At 47.1% G+C, this 22,051-nt stretch overlaps 1 protein-coding gene across 1 annotated transcript in view; it reads right to left on the reverse strand.

The window, feature by feature from the left end:
• The window catches only part of LOC310678420 (uncharacterized protein), a 456,546-nt gene that overhangs the window by 46,245 nt on the left and 388,250 nt on the right, over positions 1-22,051 (reverse strand). The window contains exons 9-10 of the mRNA XM_083442374.1: positions 9,984-10,101; positions 4,018-4,059 (exon numbers count right to left, since the gene is read on the reverse strand). Of these exons, the coding sequence (XP_083298500.1) occupies positions 4,018-4,059; positions 9,984-10,101 (160 nt within the window). The remainder of the gene's footprint in view (positions 1-4,017; positions 4,060-9,983; positions 10,102-22,051) is intronic.

The following is a 22,051-nucleotide window of genomic DNA, read 5'->3' on the forward strand; positions in this document are numbered from 1 at the left end:
AGTCCACAAATCATCTTTGTGGTGTCCCCAAAGCTACTGTTTTTCATAGCTTCTGGGGGTGGAGTTTGTGGGCTTTCTTAAGGACTGTCCATTTTCGCACACACATTAATCCAAGCACTGATCAGGCGGTGAATCTCCTTTGCCCAAACTTGGCCAACTTTGAGCGCCGCAACCCCAGAGTCGGCCATGACTGGACCTAATGGTCAGGGGTTCCTTTACCTTTACCTTACTGCAACCACACAGGTTCTTAACTTCTGCTACACAGAGACACACAAAAATAAAGAAAATCTCAGATCTTAATATTCCAAGTATTCAAGAACCAATTAAACGTAACCAAAGGAAAGGGAAAAAAAGGAGGTCAGGAATTCACTTGAATATTGCTCAGATTCCAGCACTCCATCCCAATTCTGGACTTTCCTGAGAAAGAATGAGTCAGGTTTTATTTGCATTGCCATTAATCCCTAGGCAAGGTACAGATGGGGAACAGGCTTGAGGACCAAACAGGATGTGTTTTTTTTTAATAGTGAGATTAGCAACCACGGTGCAGGAGTCAATAATCATCTATACCACATTTACTAAAGATTTTTTCAGAATATTTCCACCATGTCCTGATGTGGACACAAGTAAAAGGATTCACAGGGATTTGTGAGTCAACATCCCATCTGTTGAAGTGTGTGTAAGCACTATGATGTCATGAATTGCCCCATTGTGATCTGGCGTGCATGGGTTATTCTGCCAGCGGTTGTGATATATGTGTGTGGACTGAGTGAGTGTGAACATGAAGGATGTTGAATTTTTTTGGCTAATACAGGCTTCCCCAACTTGGTGCCCTCCCATCAGCCGCAGCCAGCAGGTTGGCAAAGCCTGGTCTAATACACAGTCTCTTGGAAGAAGGTGACAGCTTGTCCCCTTAATTGCATGGAGTTATTTGTGTGCTATAGTATTTTTAACCTCCATACCCTCCCTGTGATTAAAAACAACAATAATATGTTTGCCCTCATAAACGGTGTGCTTTTTAATTTTTATTAGCACATTGTGACAGGGATGCCTGCAATTGATTTTTTCACCCTCCTCTTGCTAATCAGCCTGGAGAACCCTCTCAGCTGTAATTAAAGCCCATATTACAGGCCTCTTGGTGTTCACTTGTCTCTTAGCTTACTGTGCCATGAAATACCGTACATCAAATGGAGTACTACTGTACAAGATAGGCTCCCTGCCAACTCCCGGGGCTATTATACAAGCTTGCCTTTCGTGTCCACACAAGATGCTAGCATCATCTCAGGCACAACATCAAGAGAAAAATGGAAGCAATCTTTGGAGAAGGGGAGATAGAAAGAGGGGCATTGGTTGTGGGGAAGGGGGGGCAGCAGGTGGCCTCCTATAGTTTGTACTTCATGAGGCTGCAACCAGTGGTGGACCCACATTTTGGGGGCCCTGTTATGCGGGTCTCTTCACAACCAGCAACAAGTTCTGGGTAACCACTGTTATCAATGGGGTTGTTCCATAATAATAATACCCAGCTCATCTGGCTTGGTTTCCCCAGCCACTCTGGGTGGCTTCCAACAAAGATTAAAAATACATTAAAACATCAGTCATTAAAAACTTCCCTAAAGAGGGCTGCCTTCAGATGTCTTCTAAACGTCAGGTAGTTGTTTATCTCTTTGACATCTGATGGGAGGGCGTTCCACAGAGCAGGCACCATTACTGAGAAGGCCCTCTGCCTGGTTCCCTGTAGCTTGGCTTCTTGCAGTGAGGGAACCGCCAGAAGGCCCTCAGTGCTGGATCTCAGTGTCCGGGCATGACAGATCACCACCATTTAAAAAAGAAATTTAACTACTGCATCTCAAGATTTTGATTTAAAATGCTGTCCTGGATTATCCCACATGTCAAAGTCACTGGTGTGAATAAAAAATTCCTATGCCTTATGGTTTTCGAGTTATGAGGAGCAGAATGAGGGGAAATGAGGGAAATATTATATATATGCATAATGGACTATTTAAAGCTTTTTTAAAAAAAGCAATGCAGCCTAAAGTTACTCATGGAGCCCCTCTGGTATTAGGGGCCCTGAAGTTTAAGCTGTGAGCCTCCCTGAGACTTGCAGGTATATAAATTCAATAAATAAATAAGCTTTGGCCACCTCATGAGAAGAGAAGACTCCCTGGAAAAGAGCCTAATGCTGGGAAAGATTGAGGGCACAAGGAGAAGGAGACGACAGAGGATGAGATGGTTGGACAGTGTTCTTGAAGCTACCAACATGAGTTTGACCAAACTGCGGGAGGCAGTGGAAGACAGGAGTGCCTGGCGTGCTCTGGTCCATGGGGTCACGAAGAGTCGGACACGACTAAATGACTAAACAACAACAAATTAGTTTCATAGTAGATGCGCCCCTTGCTGCAACAAGCTATTCTGGAGTGTTCTCATTAACTTCAGGGGCATCTTCAGGGCAAGTTCTGTGACTACAGCAAGGTTTGTGTTTGTGACTTATATATCAAGATTCTAAGGTGGAAACATATCTCATGGGAACATTTAGGAATGTGGTGCTATGTGGGGCAACTGAATCACCCGCGCAGTAGCTTTTATTTAAAAGACTCTGCTCACCCACTTCATACATCTGAAAAAGGAGGTTGCTGCTGCTGCTGCTGCTGCTATTTGTAATTGTTGAGGTCATAATAAGGTATCGAAGGAGAAGCATTATGATAAAACATTGCTTCCTGGTTCACTGATGATACTAAATAGGGGGGAAATGGGGTGGGCGGGGGGGGGGATAAGGTAGCATGTGACAGGTAATTTTTGCACCCATCTCACTGTCCCTCAGAGTAAAATACACTGCCACTGTTGATGCTCTGCACTCTGGAGTCTTCAACCTAGTGATGTCCAAAAGATGCAGGGGGAATATTATTTCCATATACAGTGGTACCTCGGGTTACATACGCTTCAGGTTACATACGCTTCAGGTTACAGACCCCCCTAACCCAGAAATAGTGCTTCAGGTTAAGAACTTTGCTTCAGGATGAGAACAGAAATCGTGCTCCGGCGGTGCAGCGGCAGCAAGAGGCCCCATTAGCTAAAGTGGTGCTTCAGGTTAAGAACAGTTTCAGGTTAAGAACAGTCCTCCGGAACGAATTGAGTACTTAACCCGAGGTACCACTGTAATTGTTCTCAGCTTCAAGCCAGATGACTGAATTTTTGCTTGCTCTGTTTTTGCTTTCGTTCATTGATTCTATATTGCTGGGTTGGGGAATCTAGGGCTATTCATATGTTGCTGGACAAATCCCAACCCCCCTATTGGGTGTGCTGATTGGGGCTGATGAAAGTTGAAGTCTAACAACATCTAGGGTCACAGGTTCCAAATCCCAGTTTTACTGTCAATTCTTCAAGGCCTCAGATGTCCCAGTGTATGGTTTTTTGCTCACAGGGGCAATGCATCATGTGCTTTGTAGTCAAGCCCTGCATATCAAAACCTACAACCACAATTCTGTATCCCCTTACCTGTTAGTAAACCCATTGTACTCAATGGGACATACTTGAGTGGAAACATGCATGGAATGAAGCTGAAAATCTATCCATGTTAACTTAAAAGTAAATCTCAATCAACATGATCCAACCAATGTCAAGCGCTTCTATGTCGCTATGGAAAAAACTCCTAAGCACTTTATATTTATTTATTTATTTATTTATTTATAATTTCTATACCACTTTATATTTTTAAGAAAAAACTCAAAGCGGTTTACAGCATATTAATTCAATAAAACATAAATAAAACAATCTGAAGGAAGTCAAATATAGAGTATACAGTCAAAGCAACATAACAGAAAACTAAAATATTATCTTAAAGCTTTCAAAAAAAACCTTGCTTCTGTCTCCCATGGAAATCTATGGGACTTTGAGATCAAAATCAGATTGCGATGAAATCTCATCCCAGCTAACTTTACAATGATATATACTCTCAATGATTTTTTTCTGAAAACTATGTTGGCTCTGGTAGCTTAACAGCATAGTACAAACATTGGAATTGACCTGAGTTAGCTGTGCTGATGCCAACCAACAGAGCAGCAGCATCTACAACAGAATTAAGTCAAATTTACTGGATTATACATGAATTTCCTGGCAACTCAGCTCAAACTAGTTCAGATTAAGTATTTTGATTTGAAAACAATTTAGTGCCATTTGGGGACTAAAACTTCTTTCAAGAATTTGGTCTATGTGCGCTGTGAATCAGAATGCTTTCACTTTGAATCCAACTTTAAATCCAACCCAATCCTAGAAATACTACCTGCTGTATTTAAAAGGCCTTACCGCCCAGTGTCCTTAGAGGGACGCAGGTGGCGCTGTGGGTTAAACCACAGAGACTACGGCTTGCTGATCAGAAGGTCGGCGGTTTGAATCCCCGCGACAGGGTGAGCTCCCGTTGCTCGGTCCCTGCTCCTGCCAACCTAGCAGTTCGAAAGCACGTCAATGTGCAAGTAGATAAATAGGTACCACTCTGGCAGGAAGGTAAACGGTGTTTCTGTGCGCTGCTCTGGTTCGCCAGAAGCGGCTTAGTCATGCTGGCCACATGACCCGGAAGCTGTACGCCGGCTCCCTCAGCCAGTAAAGCGAGATGAGCGCCGCAACCCCAGAGTCGGCCACGACAGGACCTAATGGTCAGGGGTCTCTTTACCTTTACCCAGTGTCCTTAGAAAGAGCTGCAGACTTGCTTTTGTTTATACTGCAACAAGGTTGGGGAGCTTATGGTCCTCTGGGTGTTGCTGAACTCCAATTCCCATCAGCCCCAGCCGGCATGGCCAATGGTGAAGGATGATGGGAACTGCAGTCCAGCAATATCTAGAGCGCTGCATCCCTGGTATACAGCTATCTGCACATTTACCTGGGGAAATTTCCTAATAAATAGAGGCGCTTACTTTCCAACACAGTCGGAGACTGGTTTGTTGGCAAATTTCTCAAGAGCATGAAACAATCTCTCTCTTCCACCTCCCCCAAAGGATGAGGAGGAATCACTGAAACAAACTGGATTTGATCCAATTGCAGACTACAGGAGAGTAACACTTGATATTCTTATCATGTGGCAGAACTATAAATACCATTGCTGCTGCTACTACTACTATTTATGCTAATGCTGATGATACTAATAGTAGCCATCCCAAGGACAATTTTTATTTTTCATATGAAGGCAGTTTCCCGACACTGCAAACCTTTACCTGGGAGTAAGACTCACTGAGTGGGGCTCACTTCTCAGTGGACACGCATAGAGTTGTTCGTGCCTTTATAAAATAAGCTCTGTGGAAAGTATGTGTGTGTGTCTGTACAGTGGTACCTCTGGTTATGTACTTATGTACTTAATTTGTTCCGGAGGTCCGTTCTTAACCTGAAACTGTTCTTAACCTGAAGTACCACTTTAGCTAATGGGGCCTCCTCCTGCTGCTGCGCCGCCGCCGCACGATTTCTGTTCTCATCCTGAAGCGAAGTTCTTAACCCTAGGTACTATTTCTGGGTTAGCAGAGTCTGTAACCTGAAGCATCTGTAACCCGAGGTACCACTGTATATTATTTGCCAAGTGTGGGCGTCATAGGAGCCAACTCCTAGGGGCCAAGGTCCCTTCACCCCCCATAAAATATTTCATTGGGCCAGGGTCGTCTCCCCCCCCCCAAGTTGAAAGCCATTGCCATTTGAATGGTGTGCATGTGTAGCACCTTGTGATCGATTCTGCACGGTGGGGCTTACCTGGGCTCAGTGGCATAGCCTGGGTTGTCAGCACCCGGGGCAAGGCAAGTAATTTGCGCCCCCTAACCCATGAGCCAGGTAAGGGCAGAGAGCTGCAAGTGCGAGCGTGCCCCCCCCAGATGTTGTGCCCGGTGCGGCCGGGCCCCCCTGCACCCCCCACGCTACGCCACTGCCTGGGCTTCCCCAATATTTAATTCAAATTGGCACCCCTGCACTGGGTAAGGGGGCTTCAAGCGTTTCAGTTTTCATGGGGCCAGTTAACCTCCCAGTTCCAAAGTCTCCCACTTTTGAAAGCGAAAGAGATACAGGCAACTGAAAATGGAGACACTAGAGCCGAACAGGCCCTGAGAGAAAAGCATACTGAGCAATGCCCTGTAGGGCTACAGAGAATAAACTGACCAGTCGCAGGGCAAAGTAGCAAACGCCTCTTGGTCGCGCTTGGGTATTATATTTTCCAGGCAGGGTCAAACTCCTTTGGGCTCCGCTTTTGAGTGAGGCCCGATGAGTGCTTCTGTACATTAATGCCTGCGCCTACCTCGCTTCCCCTCCCCTTGTTTCTCACCACTCTCCTGTTCTCTCGGGAGGGGGAAGCGGGCCAGCGGATAATTGCAACCCCCTCCCTTCAATCCCCAGAGCTGCGCTAATCCGAAAACTCAAGTGCCCGTAAGTAAAACTTCAGGGGGGGAAAGTGATTGAAACTGACAAATACAGGGTGACAAATAATCAATAAAAGCCCAGTTCGACATCCTTCATTGTTTTCAGGCACTAACGGCAAGTAATGAAACCTCTGCTGGAAGGGAGAAGGAGAGGGCGGCGGGCAGGCGGGGGGGCGCCCCCCACTTGGAGACCTTCTGCGGGGGAGTCCCCGGCTCCAGAAGCCGGATTAATGGCCTCACCTCATAGGCAGATCTGGTCTTCTCATCAACCTTAATTAAAATCATTTTTAAAATGTCGGGGCTCTGCCTTCAGCGTGGGGGGAAACGGAGAGAGGTTGGCTGCGCGCTTCCTTTGGGTAAAGAATCGCTTTTTATTTGGGGTGGGTCACTCCCCTCCCCTCCCTCCAATTTCTGGGTGACTAACAAGCAGGTGATTCGTAACATCCTAACGCTGGTCACCTTGGAGCAGAGCGCCGAAGTGCGCAAATACGTTTTTAAACAAAAAGCAATCGGGTCAGTTGTGCGCAAAGGAGCGGCGGAAAAGTCCCCACGCCGTTGTGTTTTAGTGACCCACGCCGTTGCGTTTAGGGTTAGGAGTCGACTCTCAGCTTGGGTGACTTTGCTTATTTGTTTCGTTCCAGCCCCCGGCTTTTCAACCAAGATGGGCTTACAGTGAAAATCTGCGCAGAGGTATAATATCATTGGGGGCACGTGTTGGAGGGAGGAGAGAGGTGGGAGAGGCTCTCCCTTCCGGCCCCAGGGAGTTGGCGCTGCAAAACAGACTCCGGGCGCTTCTCTCCCAAGCTGGAGGGGGCCGAGGAAGCCGCAGCTGAGCTCAGGGACTGGCTGATGGGTAAGGATGCCAGGCCACAGAAGCAACCCTAAAGTCATGCTCGGAGAAGACCTCCCTGAAATTAATGGGTTTAAGTTAATCATGGGTGTACTCTGAGCAGAATTAACAATACACACACACACACACACACACACACACGCTCCCTATGTCCATTACTTGGAAGTAAGTTTCACTGAAATAACTGAATTGCTTTTAAAAGTACAGTGGTACCTCGGGTTACAGATGCTTCAGGTTACAGACTCCGCTAACCCAGAAATAGTACCTCGGGTTAAGAACTTTGCTTCAGGATGAGAACAGAAATCGCACGGCAGCGGCGCGGTGGCAGTGGGAGGTCCCATTAGCTAAAGTGATGTCTCAGGTTAAGAACAGTTTCAGGTTAAGAACTGACCTCCGGAACGAATTAAGTTCTTAACCTGAGGTACCACTGTATAGGATTTAGGATCCAAGTGTCACCGATTCTCTGTCCCGAAGGGTGCGATCCCTCCTAAAGCGCCTTACTAAAGAGTTAAGACGCATATTTCGCAATTCCGCGACGTGACACGGATGAAACGTAAAACGTGCAAGTGCCCAAACAATTGGTATGCGAACACACGTGTCGTATAACATCGCTAATGGCACACCGTGTTTATCCAGAAGGATAGGAAAGGCAGTTTTGCACGTCCTTTACGCCCTTATTGAGTCCACGAAACTTCTTTGGAAATAATAAGCGCGTATATATGGATACTTCAGGCTGCAACCTTGTGCCCCTTAAGCCGGGAATAAGAGACACAGAATGTAGCGGGACTTACTTCCAAATCAACGCGTTTGTCTGTGTATTCGCTTTGCTCTCTCTCCCTTCCTTTCTCACACACACGCGAATAGGGCGTTACACGAAAATGACGCCACAATCCTATACACGAATCTTCCCTATATTTACTCGGGAACAAACCCCACGAGACTGGAACCCAACCAGCTCAGCAAACGTAGGCCGGGCACGTTAGCATCTTAAAGCCGAGGTCTTAAATACACCTGAAGGAGCTCTGGCTTGCAATAAGGTGTATGGTTCAGGATTCTGCTGCAAAAGCGGCTGGCCATCTAAGCTTTTCGCTTTGCCGGGGCAATTCCTTGTTTAACACCAACTCGGAATGTCCTGCAGTCCTGAAACAACTCGCTTCGACTTTGCTTGGCCCTAGTCAGTGGATTGTGAGCGCCCACCCCAAGGACTTATAGGGCTTCGCTTGCTTTTCTTAACTCGCTCCCAACACCCTTTTTAAAAGTGCGTGCAGGTGTGTGCCCCATTTTCTCAATCATATTTGTCAACCCATGTCCCATTATCTAGCTGAAATCTTGCTCGGTCCATCTTGTCCGCGGTCTCGCCAGGAAGGCCTTGAGAAACAAGATACAGTACTGTAGAGCAAGAAGGAGAGAGCCACTGCGAGTGCTTGGTCCCTCTGTCTGCCCATCCTATGGAAAGGGACAGGCAGAAGCACACCTACGCACAGGGATGCCCACAGGTTCCCTTCAGCGAATGTATCAACCGGATATAAGTCATTGAGCTGAGCTCCACACGTGTACAGCGATTCACACGTAACGTTCAAGAGTGCACAGTCTGTGTACCTGTGGACAAAAGAGCGGGACTGTACAGATCAACAAATGAACGTTCTTTCACACAAACACTTGTACGTGTCTACCGACCACTTGCATCTGTGTTCAGTGTGATGTGGGAACAGGCCTCATACAAACCTTAGAAACATACCAGGCTTGGAAAAGGCAAGTTCCAGAAAAGCTTCCTTCCTACTCAGATGCGCTGCTCTTCGGAATGTTACTGGAAACCAATTGCTGGGGTGCGATTAGATCAGGCATAGGCAAACTCGGCCCTCCAGATGTTTTGGGACTACAATCCCCATCATCCCTGACCACTGTTCCTGTTAGCTAAGGATGATGGGAGTTGTAGTCCCAAAACATCTGGAGGGCCCAATTTGCCTATGCCTGAATTAGATGCTAGGAGATGAGATCTATTTCCGCATCAACCTTATCGCATGGAGCCGCCAGCGCCAGCCTGCTCTCAAAATATGGCCAATGCCACCTTGTAGGCAACTGAGGCCTGCGCAACCATCTTCAGCCCTCGGGGACGCGTGTTATGGGTGGTGCCCGGGTACACCCAAGCCACAGAGAATATTCCCCTTCACACCTATGGGGTCCCGATTGCTCCTACTGCCTCCCCACCCACACCCCCTGGGCAGCGCTTAGTCGAGACGGTTTTTGTCTTTCCGGGCGCCTGCTCGCCTTGACCTCTTGCTTCAAGGCGGTTGTCTGGCCAGGTCAGGCGGGAAGCAGACGCTGCCTGGACCCGTTCGGCGACCGGCTCGGGAGTGTCTCTCCGCATTAAAATCTGATCGATCAGGTACGAGGGCCTACAGGAAGTGGGCTCGCTTCTCCTTGTCCAAACGGGAGCTTCTGGGGCTGTGCCAATGAAGCGCACTGTCACATAATCGATAAGGAGAGCTCAGCTGTCACGGATCCGAAAGGGGCTTCCGACGCCAGCAGTAACGTGATTTGGCACCTTCAGGTTTGGGGATGGGCAGTCTGGGCTACCAAGACGATGCGAGGGAAGAGACGGGCGGGGGCCAGAGGAGTGGGTGGGTGGCTGCAGCAACCCCGGAGTCTGAAGGGCTCCGATTTGGCATTTTTGTTCAGATTCCTCTCCCTCGGGCGCACATTTTCAGCTCCACGATTTGGGGAAGGGAGGGGGAGAGAGAGAGCTGATCCCTTACCGCCAAGTTTGCCGTTGTCATCCTGCCCCACTGTTCTCCAGGCCATCTCCAATACGTCTCGATTCAATTCCATGCCGAAGGCTGAAGAGCTCCTTGCATCTCCAAATGGTTTGGCAACCTGGACAGAAAGTTCAACGGGGAGTATTGTGAGACCATCGCTTAAAACAAAAACTGATCCTCCCCCTCCTCTCGCAATGGCAAATGCATGTTTTCAGAAGTGATTCTGGTGGAACTTACTTCCAAGTAAGGCTTTGATTCTAACACCAATACAAGAATGAAGTCAAAGAAGATTGCTAAGGATCAAAGGAGCAGTCCGTGGGCCACACCTGGATCCTGGAACCAATGATCCAATATAGACGGAGCCAGTGGCGTAGCGTGGGGGGTGCAGGGGGGCCCGGCCGCACCGGGCGCAACATCTGGGGGTTAGGGTTAGGGGGCGCAAATCCACGGGTTAGGGGGCGCAAATTACTTGCCTTGCCCCGGGTGCTGACAACCCACGCTTCGCCACTGGACGGAGCTTCCAGGAGGTTCCAGTGTGTGAAAAGGACCTCATTGGGGCGTGTTAAAATAAGATTGCAACTCCCCACCCTTGCGCATCAGTCCAGGGTGGAATATATAACCACCATTTGCAAAAGAGCAGCGATTCTATGGCTTGGTTTTTATTAACAACACTAGAGCTGCAGTAGTGGAGAGTTCTGTTGGATTTATCCCTGTCACGCAGCAGTTATAGGTATAAAAACCCTGCGAAGTAGTGGAGAAATTCTTTAAAGCATTTGGAGGTGTAGTTCGCGTTGGTTTTAGCCCTGCGCCCGGTCCCAAGATTTAGGGGAGAAGTTGACCGCTTGACCTACTATTGAATTAAACCGAAGCCTTAGATAGAAATCAGTGGCCTTCAAGAGAGTAAATGTGCAGCGCCAAACAACATACTTCGGAATAAATTCCGCCGACTTTAAACTTCCAGAATAAATATTACCGGAGAGATGCGAAAATATTTGGATTTCAGCTAATGACTCTTGGATGATTTGTCAACGTCACCTGCAGTGACTTTTTCCCTGAACTTTATTTTGAATAAGAAACCGGCAATAGCGTGTTCGTGTATAGGGCTTAGCAAGGGAATGTTTCAGCTTCGGTGTAAGGTTGCTGCCTTTGAAATCGTGATCCGGTTAGCTTGTGGAAAGGGATCTTAGTTAATTCATAGTTAATGCGCAGCGTTCAGCGGGCACCTGGCTGTTGTTGTTCTCTGAATATTTAAAAGCACCCGTGTTCGATGATAAATTTATGAAAAACGAAGTGAACCCGGGGCTAGGAAAAGAAGGCTGCCAGGAAAGCGGAGTTTCTGATTGGTCGGGGAAGGGACTTCCGGGACTGGATTGGCTAATGCCGATGCCGGGAGTTACAACTATTGGATAATCTCATTGCCTGGGTCTTCTGCAGTGCTCTCCATAGAGCAGAAGGCGACGTTCTCCAGAAAGGAGGGTGGGTTGCTCACGGGAGGGTATTTCCCCAATAGTTCAGCATCTGCGCTGGATCTCTGAGTATTTTCCCGACAAAGTGTCAAATGCTCCTATATAGCACTAAAAATGTTTAAACTCCGGGGCCTAAAATACCTGATTGAGGGGTCCAACTATTATGCACTTGTCTAAAGCTGGCTTCTTAAAGACGCCCTGAGCTCCATTAGAACCTTGGATCAGTGATTCCTCCCGTCCTTTCTGCGGGAGACTCGCCAAAGGCCGAGCCCGAGAGGTTTCACACATCCATGCGCAGGAGCTCTGCCCCAGCGTCGCATCACTGACTGACTGACTCAATAGAAAAAAATACAATCATTGCGTTTTGAAGTTATTTGTGGTGTTTGATCTACGACGGTCCTTTCACGCGTGCTGGCCCTCACTTGATGTTGCAGACAAGGCGTCGACTTATCCTGAGTTGCCACCGGTGGCACAATCTTTGTCTCCCGCTTCACATGGAGGGGAAGGGACCGAATGTCTCTTATATTGTTCATCAGTTTAGCGTTTCCCTGCTGTGTTTTCTGGATAGATGGGCTGAGGAGGCTAAAGCTCCAAATAAATATGAAATACCCTCATATTAATATTTTTTGAAGGATCCAAGCACGTTGTGCCTGAAGAGAAATCTTGCAAAGGATACATGGCTGCACTTCCCTTTTTAACTTCAAATTAGGAAACTCTGCCAGATGAAAGGGCAGCTTCCCTTTGGTGGAACTGCAGCTTCATTTGATCATATCTTTATTTGAGTGTTGCCTGAACAATAGGAACCTGAAGGGAAAGAATGAAGAAATTGCGTTGCAGTTGATCCTTTGATTCTGACAGAGGGAAACTGTTGCGCGTTTATCAGATTAGAACTGTCCAGAAGTGTGTGTGTGTGTGTGCGCGCGCGCGCGCATGCGCGCATTATATATGTATATACTGTATAACATATAGGAAAACTAATCAGGCGACTGGGGGTTGTGTGCACGCACGTCCACGGGCGCGCGGAAGAGTGCTCTTAAGTACCACAGCTCCTTCAATCCCCATCTGGATAAGATTCAAGTCTCTCCCTCGGCTTACAGTAATATACTCTGCCAACCTTGAGGCTCCCCCCCCCCCCCTACAAAAAAGAAAAAGAGGGATTTAATGAGGCCGAGCTTAGACCCTTCTATAATTTAGAGGATTCGCCAGAGCTGTAAAATGACAATGGGGACATGTGTAGTGCAAGAGAGGTGAAATCCCATCCAGGGACAAAGTTGCTTATTTCTGAAGGAGCTGTCATTTCCAGCAGGGGGGACACAATGGCAGGGCCAGGAGGGACGGAGCTCTGATCTCCACCTCGGAGAGAGATAACCACCTGATTAAAATGGGCCTCTTGTTCTCTCGGTTACTCGATCGTCGTGTGAACTTGCCTTACTTACTATTCTGGGCAAAGACGACTCGGTCTCCCCAGATTTCAATGCCCTGAGAACTCCCCTCCCTCCTCTTTCTCTCTCTCTCTCGCCGCTTCGCTTCGCTTTTCCTTGGAGCATCATCACGGCCAGTTCTTAGGCAGCCGACTCGTAGGTCTAGGAGGATTCACGGGTCACGAAAAACGCCGGGGGCTTTAGGAGCACATAAAAGTTTCGCACAGCTATGGCGCATCTATTATCACACACACACCCAAAATGGCACAGGAAAGATCCGCCCCTTTGCTATACTTTTTACCCTTTGACGGCTTGGGCCACACATAAGGCTGGCTGTTCACAGGTTACTTAAATCTGTGCACTTGTATGTGAGAGATATGTACATTTGGATTTTGAGCGTATTTATCGAGTTTTGTGGGGATTTACTGCCTAATAAGTGTGTTCAGAGTTGAAGCCTTGCCCTGGGACACCCCATACAAAAACTTCACCAGACCTTTCAAGGGCACCATGGATAAATGACGGGAGGGTTGCTCCTGAGTTGCTCCGAGGTTTATTGGCTTATTTCACCTATAGAAGGATGGTCATCTGTCATGTATGATCTAGGAGGTCGGACTAGATGGCCCTTGGGGTCCCTTGCCAAGTCCACAATTCTATGATTCTAGTTATTTCAGATATCTGGGTTCCTAACCACGCTTACTTGGAAGTAGGCTTCATTGGATTTAATGGTTGCAACTCCAAAGTAAACACGTTTATAGCCAACGCCTCTGCCTAATTATTGCTATCAGCCCTATGCGTATTTACGCAGAAGATCAACCCCATTGAGTCTTAAGTAAAGGCGCGCGGGATTGTGGCCTTCTTAACTAGGAAGAAAGTACTACAAGTTGCCTATTGACATATTTAGGATCGGATTTTTCCTTGAAAAGAAGTGGGACTGACTTCAGCAGCAGTACCGTTTGCAGAACTGCGTCCATACAGGCCAATTCTAAACACGTTTCTGCAGCAGTATATCCCGTTGACTATGACTCAGTTATAATTCAGGTGCTTCTGTTGAATAAGATTGGAGGTCTTTCTACAAACTTGCTATTCAAGAGTTAAGCGCTGTCCACTGCTGTGTAGATAAGTATTTTATCTGCAATTTGTTGATCAAAGCAGATTCCCCGCCCCCCGGTACTTTTAATAGATTCGGATCCCACTCCAGTTCAGGCAATTAATTCAGAAAAAGAGATTGAAATATGCACCCTGATCTCCTCTGCCTCGCCTCTATCTATAGGATTCTGGTGCCCGCTTGTTTCTCATTCCCGTCGCCCTAAAGGGCTAAATTTTCTGTAAAGATGGGAAATAATAATAATTCATTATTTCTACCCCGTCCATCTGGCTGGGTTTCCCCACAATTTCCCCACCGACCGCTGTCCTTAGCCAAATTAGCAAGAAATCCCTATAGATCCCAAATGATTATTTGGTTTCGGATTTCAGGTCTTCCCTTTGCAAGGAAGCCAGCCAGACTCGGCCAGTACGGGGTAAGAGAACTGGTTGGCCCGGGCGGGGCGGGAGGAAAGAACACCCCGCCCGTATCAACAAGTTCCCAAAGGAATAAAATATTATTTCCCTTTGGTGACATTTCCCCGTCCCTCTCCCAGCTCCCCCCCCCCCCGTCTCTTTTCCTCTCGACGACCTTATCTGACCGAATTCTTTGACAACCAGATCCTAAACACAACGTTTCCTGTGGAAGGAAGCGCCTTGATTTCAGTATAAATTAATTTCAGCTAAAGGCGTTTAGGATCACCGTTTTAGCCGCCGATCTTTCTCTTCCCCTCTCCACAACAGGTGTCTCTGAAAGCCGCAACTAGCATTTTCGCCCCTTCTTCCTTTGAAGGCTCTTATTTAAACAGGCCGGGGACAAATAGACGCCAATATTTCAGACCATTTCTTTTGAAAAAAATATATAGTTTTGCGCATTAAAGTTAAAAAGCAGGGGTAGTGGAAAAACTTAATCCACTCTGTCAGCCCTGATGGTGAAGCTGAAGGATTTATCTGGTCGGTCCTCTTTCTCCATCTACCCATCTACATATCCTTGAGAAACCAGCCTGTTGGTTCTCAGTGGGGTTTTCTTGCAGGTAAAAGGTTTGTAAGATTTGGGCATAAATCGTCTTAAATTCTAATATTGCATGTGTGGTGGTGGGGCTCTTTTCGTTGGACTGACCTGTGTTTGAGCAGGAGAGGAAAATACTTTTGACAAAAGCAGGAGTGTTGTATAAGCGGTATATATATATATATATATATATATATATATATATATATATATATATATATATAATATCAAATTAATCTAGGGAATACCCAAATATTTATGGCAGAATCTAGATAGAAAGATCTTCTGCATTTTGCGCAACTCGCGTTTATTTCAGTGGGCCTATATTGGGCAGAAGAATTTCCAGAGGAAAGTCCTTTCACAGAGAATCTGCAAGGCTAATGTAATTCTGTCTGTCTGAATAAATGGATGATCAACTGAATCTCTCTCACACATTGTATTATGGCCATCTCTTGTGAAGACAGGAATTGCACGAAGTGCAAATCTGTTTCCTGCTATTATTTTTATTCTCTGATTGCTGACCGTCTATTCTCGGACTATTTATTTCAATGTTCCAAGTTAGGATATCTGATCTCCTAAATGCCAGTTAATTGCCAGAAGATTATCTTGAAATCAGCGGAGTTTGCTGCCGTGTAAACTGCGTTTTGGATCGGGATGTCGGCGAGATTAACGAGAGACTGATTAGAAGATAATTATCTTCGTATAAAAACACGTATATTGTAGCTATCTCTGTAAAGAATACCTCGGGCGGATAGGGAGATAGCATCTTCATAAACAGGAACGAATTCATCAACGAAAATTTCCTTTTATTGCCACGTCAGGCTGCTAATCGATCAACCTGAAGCAGAATCCAGATCTGGCTCCAGGGGAAAGAAAACCAAATAGAAATACATGCCAAACATTATGGGATAGATTGATCTCTATGAACAGCTCTCACTGGGAGCTTTTCCCTTATGCATCAGACAGATTAGGGATTGTCTGTGTTTTCCTATCTAGACGGGCAACCCTCGACGTTTTGTTACTCTCTACTAAAATGGATTTACTGAAATAGATTTTGTTTTTAAAATGTCAAAAGACACCAGCCGTCCCATCGCAGTGAACCCAGAGTAGTTCGGCCACTCAGAATCGCTTAAGGAAACCAAGGAGGCCCATAGTTGAGGAGTTATGGCGACAACTTCGGTCGCCCGCTTGCAACTTTTCCATTATTCCGCCTGGATCAATCTGTAAATAGTGTTTTCCCACGGCCCGATTCGCTTGTTAGGCACCGGACTAAAATCCTCGGAGAGGGCGCATCGCCCTCCTTATATGCCTTCTCCAGGCGATTATCGCTGACTCCCGCTTGGTGTTTGTGTCTCTGTTTGTTTGGAATTATTTCCGGTTTGGTTTATTTTTCTCCCCCTGCTATTTTCCCTACTTTAACACTAAATTGACACACCTACAGAGACAGCTAGCTACCTCTCCGGGTCAACATCGGAAAGATAATTCCAAGCCCCGCACCCTCGTTCCCTCCCTCCCTCTCCGGCTGCATTCCACCACTCTCTCTCCCCTCCTGGCTCAAAGTAAATAGTAAAAGGCCCATTCAGGTCCGTGGACCACACGGAAAGCCTTAATTAGGCTGATGAAATCCCCAGAAATGTATAGATTCGCTATAATCGAGGGTGTCCCAACCCTACCCCCGCCGCTCCTCTGGTGTCTATAGTCAAGGAATACGGGAGCAGCTGGGAGAATAGAAAGACCCGTCGGGGGGGGGGGGGTGGAGGAAGTCATGCGTGTAATTGAGTATATTTAACATAACTATTTTAATGATTAGTGATTAAAAGTGCACCCTCCTGGAAGTTGGGGACCTCCGCAATTTGTTCTGAACAATTCTGAGGACATATCGATCGATCTATCATCTATCTATCTATCTATCTATCTATCTCGCGTAAAGAAACAAAATATGCACAAACTTGTTGGTTTCAGAAGGGAGGGTCTCACCCTGGCCTTAATCGCGTTGGCATGGGCGGGGGGACTACCTTTCAGCAGGTACTCCAAGTTTCATTGAATAATGATGATTATGATGATGATAATTCTTCCCCCCGCTTTTCTTGGACGTCCTCCTATATCAAATTTCGGGGGGGGGGGGGCTCATCTCTATTTTATTTTATTTCTTACTGTAATGGACCTGTCCTCTCCTTTTTTTGTAAAAATAAAATAAATTAAATCATGCAGACGGGTGCCGCTACATTAATAAGCAAAGGCTAGTCCCGGGAAGCTAGGAAATAATATGTTCATTTGAGCATGTGCAGAGTGCATTTGTCTCTTTATTGAGAATCTGCCGCCAGCAGACTAGCCGGTCCATGGCATCTTCCCATTTAGGCATTACGTTTGGAGAAATGGTATGCATTTCAGGGCTAAACGTACTAAAGACATCAATTCCTTCACCTTTTGAAGAAAAGCAAATCCGTGGTAACTCTAAAGTTTGCACGAACTTGTACCAATAAAAGACAGTATGACATTTATTTTATAATCAGTTCTGTATAGCGGTGAATTGGGTTGTTTCCAGACAACAGCGTAATTGATTGCTTTTGTCCAGGGAATATGCAGACTTTGGAGTTACTCAGCATTCTTTGTCAGTGGAAAAGGAAAAGGCAGCTATTTCTCAAATGAGTGTTTTGGGTCAGTTCAGACAGACAATAACACAAGCAGGCAACTAGCTATGTCTGCTGCCCATTGCAGAGAACTTTTGAGGGGGTTTGCCTCCACTCTTTTCCTGGAATGCCTAAAAGATATGCGTTTGTCATTAGCAGTTCTTTCTCTTCGCACCTCCCATTCCCCTCCGAAAAGAATTCTGTGTAATTCCAAAGCTTACATGCTCTGGTTTTAGGGAAAGTTGAGCTCGACATTTACTTTCTAATCTACGAGGAGGTTTGCATGCAGTAAAAGAAGCATCCTTTGCAAGGAAACAGCTTACTCCAGTGTTATATTAATTAATCACTGTTTAAGGGCTCCCTTTCCTTAGCTGGGTCACACAATTAGAAACGCAGACTGAAGTGAGTGCGTTTTCTTAATTATTTATATCAGATGAATTGTGGAGGAGGCTGGCGTATATATATATGTGCGCGCGCGCATGTGCGCGTGCCTGCACAATCCTCGCGTTTATTCCTTGAATTCTAAAAGGGCTGCTTTCTTTTCTTTGGCTGCTCTTTGGGGAAACAGTGGGAGGAGGGAGATTCTCTCTTACCCATCAGCTACTCAGCGTGGAAATAATAATATTTAGTGCATATTATCCTAACTTATTTCTGACAGTGCGTACACAAGGGGACGATGGAGCGGCGGCTGTAGCGAGGGGGGGTGTTCTTTGCAGCAGATTCTGGAGGAATCTAGCACGGAAGCCTGACAGAGAAAGCGGGCTGGTGGTAGAGGGGCCATATACTCCACAAAGCCTGCCTTGCATCGCAGTAATCCTGTCATGGGCGTAGCCAAGGGGGAGGCAGTTCCCCCCTAGATCAAGTAAAACAATAGAAATTCTTAACTAGCTGACCAATCACGTCGGTTCTCCCCCCCCCCAACAAAAGTCCTGCTCCCCCCTAACCAAGTCCTGCCCCCACCCTCAACAAAAATCCTGGCTACGCCCATGAACCCTGCTAAACAGAAGCGCACTCTGTTTCAAATTTAACACCGGGTTGATTCGGGATGAAACCCGGCGGAAACCCCACGGAACTTTTCTTCCAGTGTAAACTCCTTCGGATCCCAGCCTTGGTAGTTTTGAATTGAAATGGTTGGACTTCCTCGGGGGCTTCTGGGAGATTAGGTTCCTTCCTGGCCTTTTCTTTCACTCGGGTTGGAGGCAATGAATAAACTGGTCATTGTGGAACGGCGACACAAGCCAACTTCTCGCTTCCCCCGCCCCAACCCTTTTATTCTCTCAAAGCACACACTTGCCTTAGTTTAGAAAAGGCTGGGGGAAGCTCAAATTTTGCCGGATCACGCCTGGAGGAAAGGTGCCCCCAGTGTCCTCGCTTAAAGGAAGTAGCCCCAAAGGGGGAACATGTGGTCGAGAAGCGCACCACGGGGAAATATGGGGGAATAACTGAAGGATTCGTATCCCTAGGCATCCTGGAATCTGCTTCCCAATAGGTTGGAAAGGGCAGAATCCGGAGTGGAGGGATGGAGAAAGGAACTGAAGTGTAAACACCAGAGGGTGGATGGTCAAGGATTCTTTAGTTGGGATTGATGCATTGCAAGGGGGCTGGACTAGATGACCTTTGGGGTGCCTTCAAGCGCTGCAATTCTACGATTCTGTGATTCATCCCACTATAAGAGGAGTCGATCTGGTGAAATGCCATCGCTGCACATAACCTGCTCCGTTTCTCTCCTCAACCGGAATCCCACCGAGTCTTAGATCACACGGGGGGAGGAGATACTGAAAAAAATCCTCCCGGGCTGTGCTGAGAGTTGTTTCTTTGGCGTCGTTTTGGTTTGGATGTGAAATTGGCAGACTCCCTTTATAGGGGCAGGTGGTGACATTACTTGGCCCCGACTTGAGACCGTACTGAAGATTTCGCAGCCTTGAGAGCGTATTTTTCTTCTGGCTATAGTAGTACTTAAACGATAATGGGCGGCGGCGGCGGGAGTGAGGCGGGAGGGGGAAGAGAATTAAACTTTTTTTTTTAAGAGGGAGGATGGAGAGCAATGGGGGAAGGGGAGAGGCGAAGATTTATATCTTCTGGAAAGTAGGACGAGCCAGATGGTAATCGCGTCATTAACAAACAAACGTGGGATGGACAAGTGAAGTTTAAAATTGGGGAAGAGATCTGGCGAACAAAGACGGTTGCTGTTGACCAAATAGAGGAAAGTGGGAGGAGGGTCTTCTTCCATTCTGCCTACAGCTGGATAATAAACGAGGGCCCATCTCCCCGCCCCCGGCTTCCCCCTGTTGTGCGCCAGAAAGGGCCAGAGATAAACTTTTTGCAATAGGCAAATGTGGCATTTATTTATGTGTAACCCTTTGTCGCCTCAAGTGTCCCCAATGGGCCTTTAATTCAAATCCCTGGTTTGATAGGGAGAGATTGATTCGCCCGAGTTTATTTTGATGGAAACAAAGCGCCGCTTGTGCAAGTTTGGAAGGGGCAAAGAGTTCAATGGTTATTGGGGGGAGGGGGCTGGTAAGCCGGATCAAGCAAATCTGAAGGGGTGGGGCGCAGTCAGCTCCTCGGGCAGAAGAGAGGACGGGCCATTGCAGGCTTCCTGAAGCCCTGCTGTTCCTCTTGCGTAGCTTTATGGGGCAGCATTCCTTCGATTCTGTTGCTACGAACGTCCCGGCGATAAAAATCTAGCCCGATCCTGTCCGTGTTCACTGATCTAAGTGGCTTAATCCTGGGTCAGCACGCCTGAGATTGCAGCCACACATCCCTCAGTCCCGGGAAACATCAAGAAGACAGAATGCGGCAATTTTACATACACCAGTTCCAGCCCCCATGAAATCTGTGGGGCTTTTGATCGAGTAAGGATGCATAGGTCCCTTGCTCCACGAGCCCAGTGGCGTAGCGTGGGTTGTCAGCACCCGGGGCAAGGCAAGTAATTTGCGCCCCCTAACCCGTGGATTTTAGCAGGGGGCAGAGAGCTGCGAGTGCGAGCGCCCCCCCCCCATGTTGCGCCCGGTGCGGCCGGCCCCCCTGCCACTGCACGAGCCACACAGTGAAACGTACCTTTTTATTCAGACTAATGTCTGACTTACTTTTCTCCCAGGTTGTGATGACGTCATTGAATTTAAGCAGGGGTGCCAACTTGAATAAAATATTGTGGGGGCCCAGGTAAGCCCCACATCACGTAATCGATCACGTGACGCAGTGCACACACCTCATTTGAAAGGGGATGCCCATCAACTTGGTGGGGGCCCGGGGCCCGCAAATACTTTATTGTCAGGGCTGAAGCCCCCACGGTCCCTCGGAGTTGGCTCCTATGAATGAAAGTGAGCTGGCACCGGGATCATACACTACACCGGACTCGACATTCCAAGTGGGATTCTGTTGTTTTACTCCGAGTAGACCCATTGAAATTAATGAACATGAGCAAGTGAGCGTCATTAACTTCAAGGGGTCTCCTCCGAGTAAAACGTAACTTCGATGCCACCGGAAGTTCCCTGTTGCTGCCACATCCATGTGTTCAATGGGGACGCAATCTCTATAGGTTGAATCCCAAATCCTTCAGCCTAAATAGCTTTGTGGATCATGCTGTGCTTGCAGTTTATTTCAGTTTAGCCTCCATCAACTTGTACAAACTGGCATTACGCACTCGGCGTTAGCCCTACAGTCTGACTTAACTCCTGCATTTCATTCCGGAGTCGGTGGTGACCTAGAGATCCCCGTGTCTTCCAACCGGATTCGCAGTAGTGCTGGAGGGACAGAGGCGGGCAAGTATTTGCAGGCAGGACACAAAGCCTGCTCACATCCAACTGCTGCGTCTTAACACGTTTGCGAATCACATCCTTAAGCCCAGATATGTTGCCCCAACACACCCGCTTGTCTCACTCACAGCAAAGAATGGGTCCGGGTGGGGGAGGGGCTCGACAGAATCAAACAGAAGTTTTTACGTTTTCAGCCGATTTACTTTAGTGGGACGAAATAAATTTAAAACCAGGACAACAGCTTAAAATGTCTTATATAGCACAATAAGGACCTTCCGGTTTCGATTCCTAAGCATATGCCGATTCCTAACACGGCTAAACTGGTTGTGGATTCGAATTTTTTCCCGTGGACATCAAATCCACTTAAATAGGAACGCTGCAGTGTGAATGGCTTGTGGATTGCGATACATGTTATATCCCGTACATGCTTCCTATGTCAAAATTTGGTGCACAAGTACTCGAAGAAAATTAACTCCGTTTTCATTAAAGTAAGTGATCTCACGCTACCTACAGCTCCTGGAAGCCAACACGCAATGGCGTTGGAAAGGACAACTTCAAATTGAAGAAATGTCTGAATGCACTACGTAACTGGCAAGCGAAGTAAAAGCTCATTTAAGGCGGTGACATGAAGAGAAAGAGACGGTAGCAGCAGCAGCAGCAAGGTTGTGGCGCCTAACTCTATGATTGCACCTGCTGCCCCCACA

This window comes from Podarcis tiliguerta (assembly GCF_965153285.1).
Source record: "Podarcis tiliguerta genome assembly, chromosome: 5".
In the NCBI taxonomy this organism is placed as follows: Eukaryota; Metazoa; Chordata; class Lepidosauria; order Squamata; family Lacertidae; genus Podarcis; species Podarcis tiliguerta.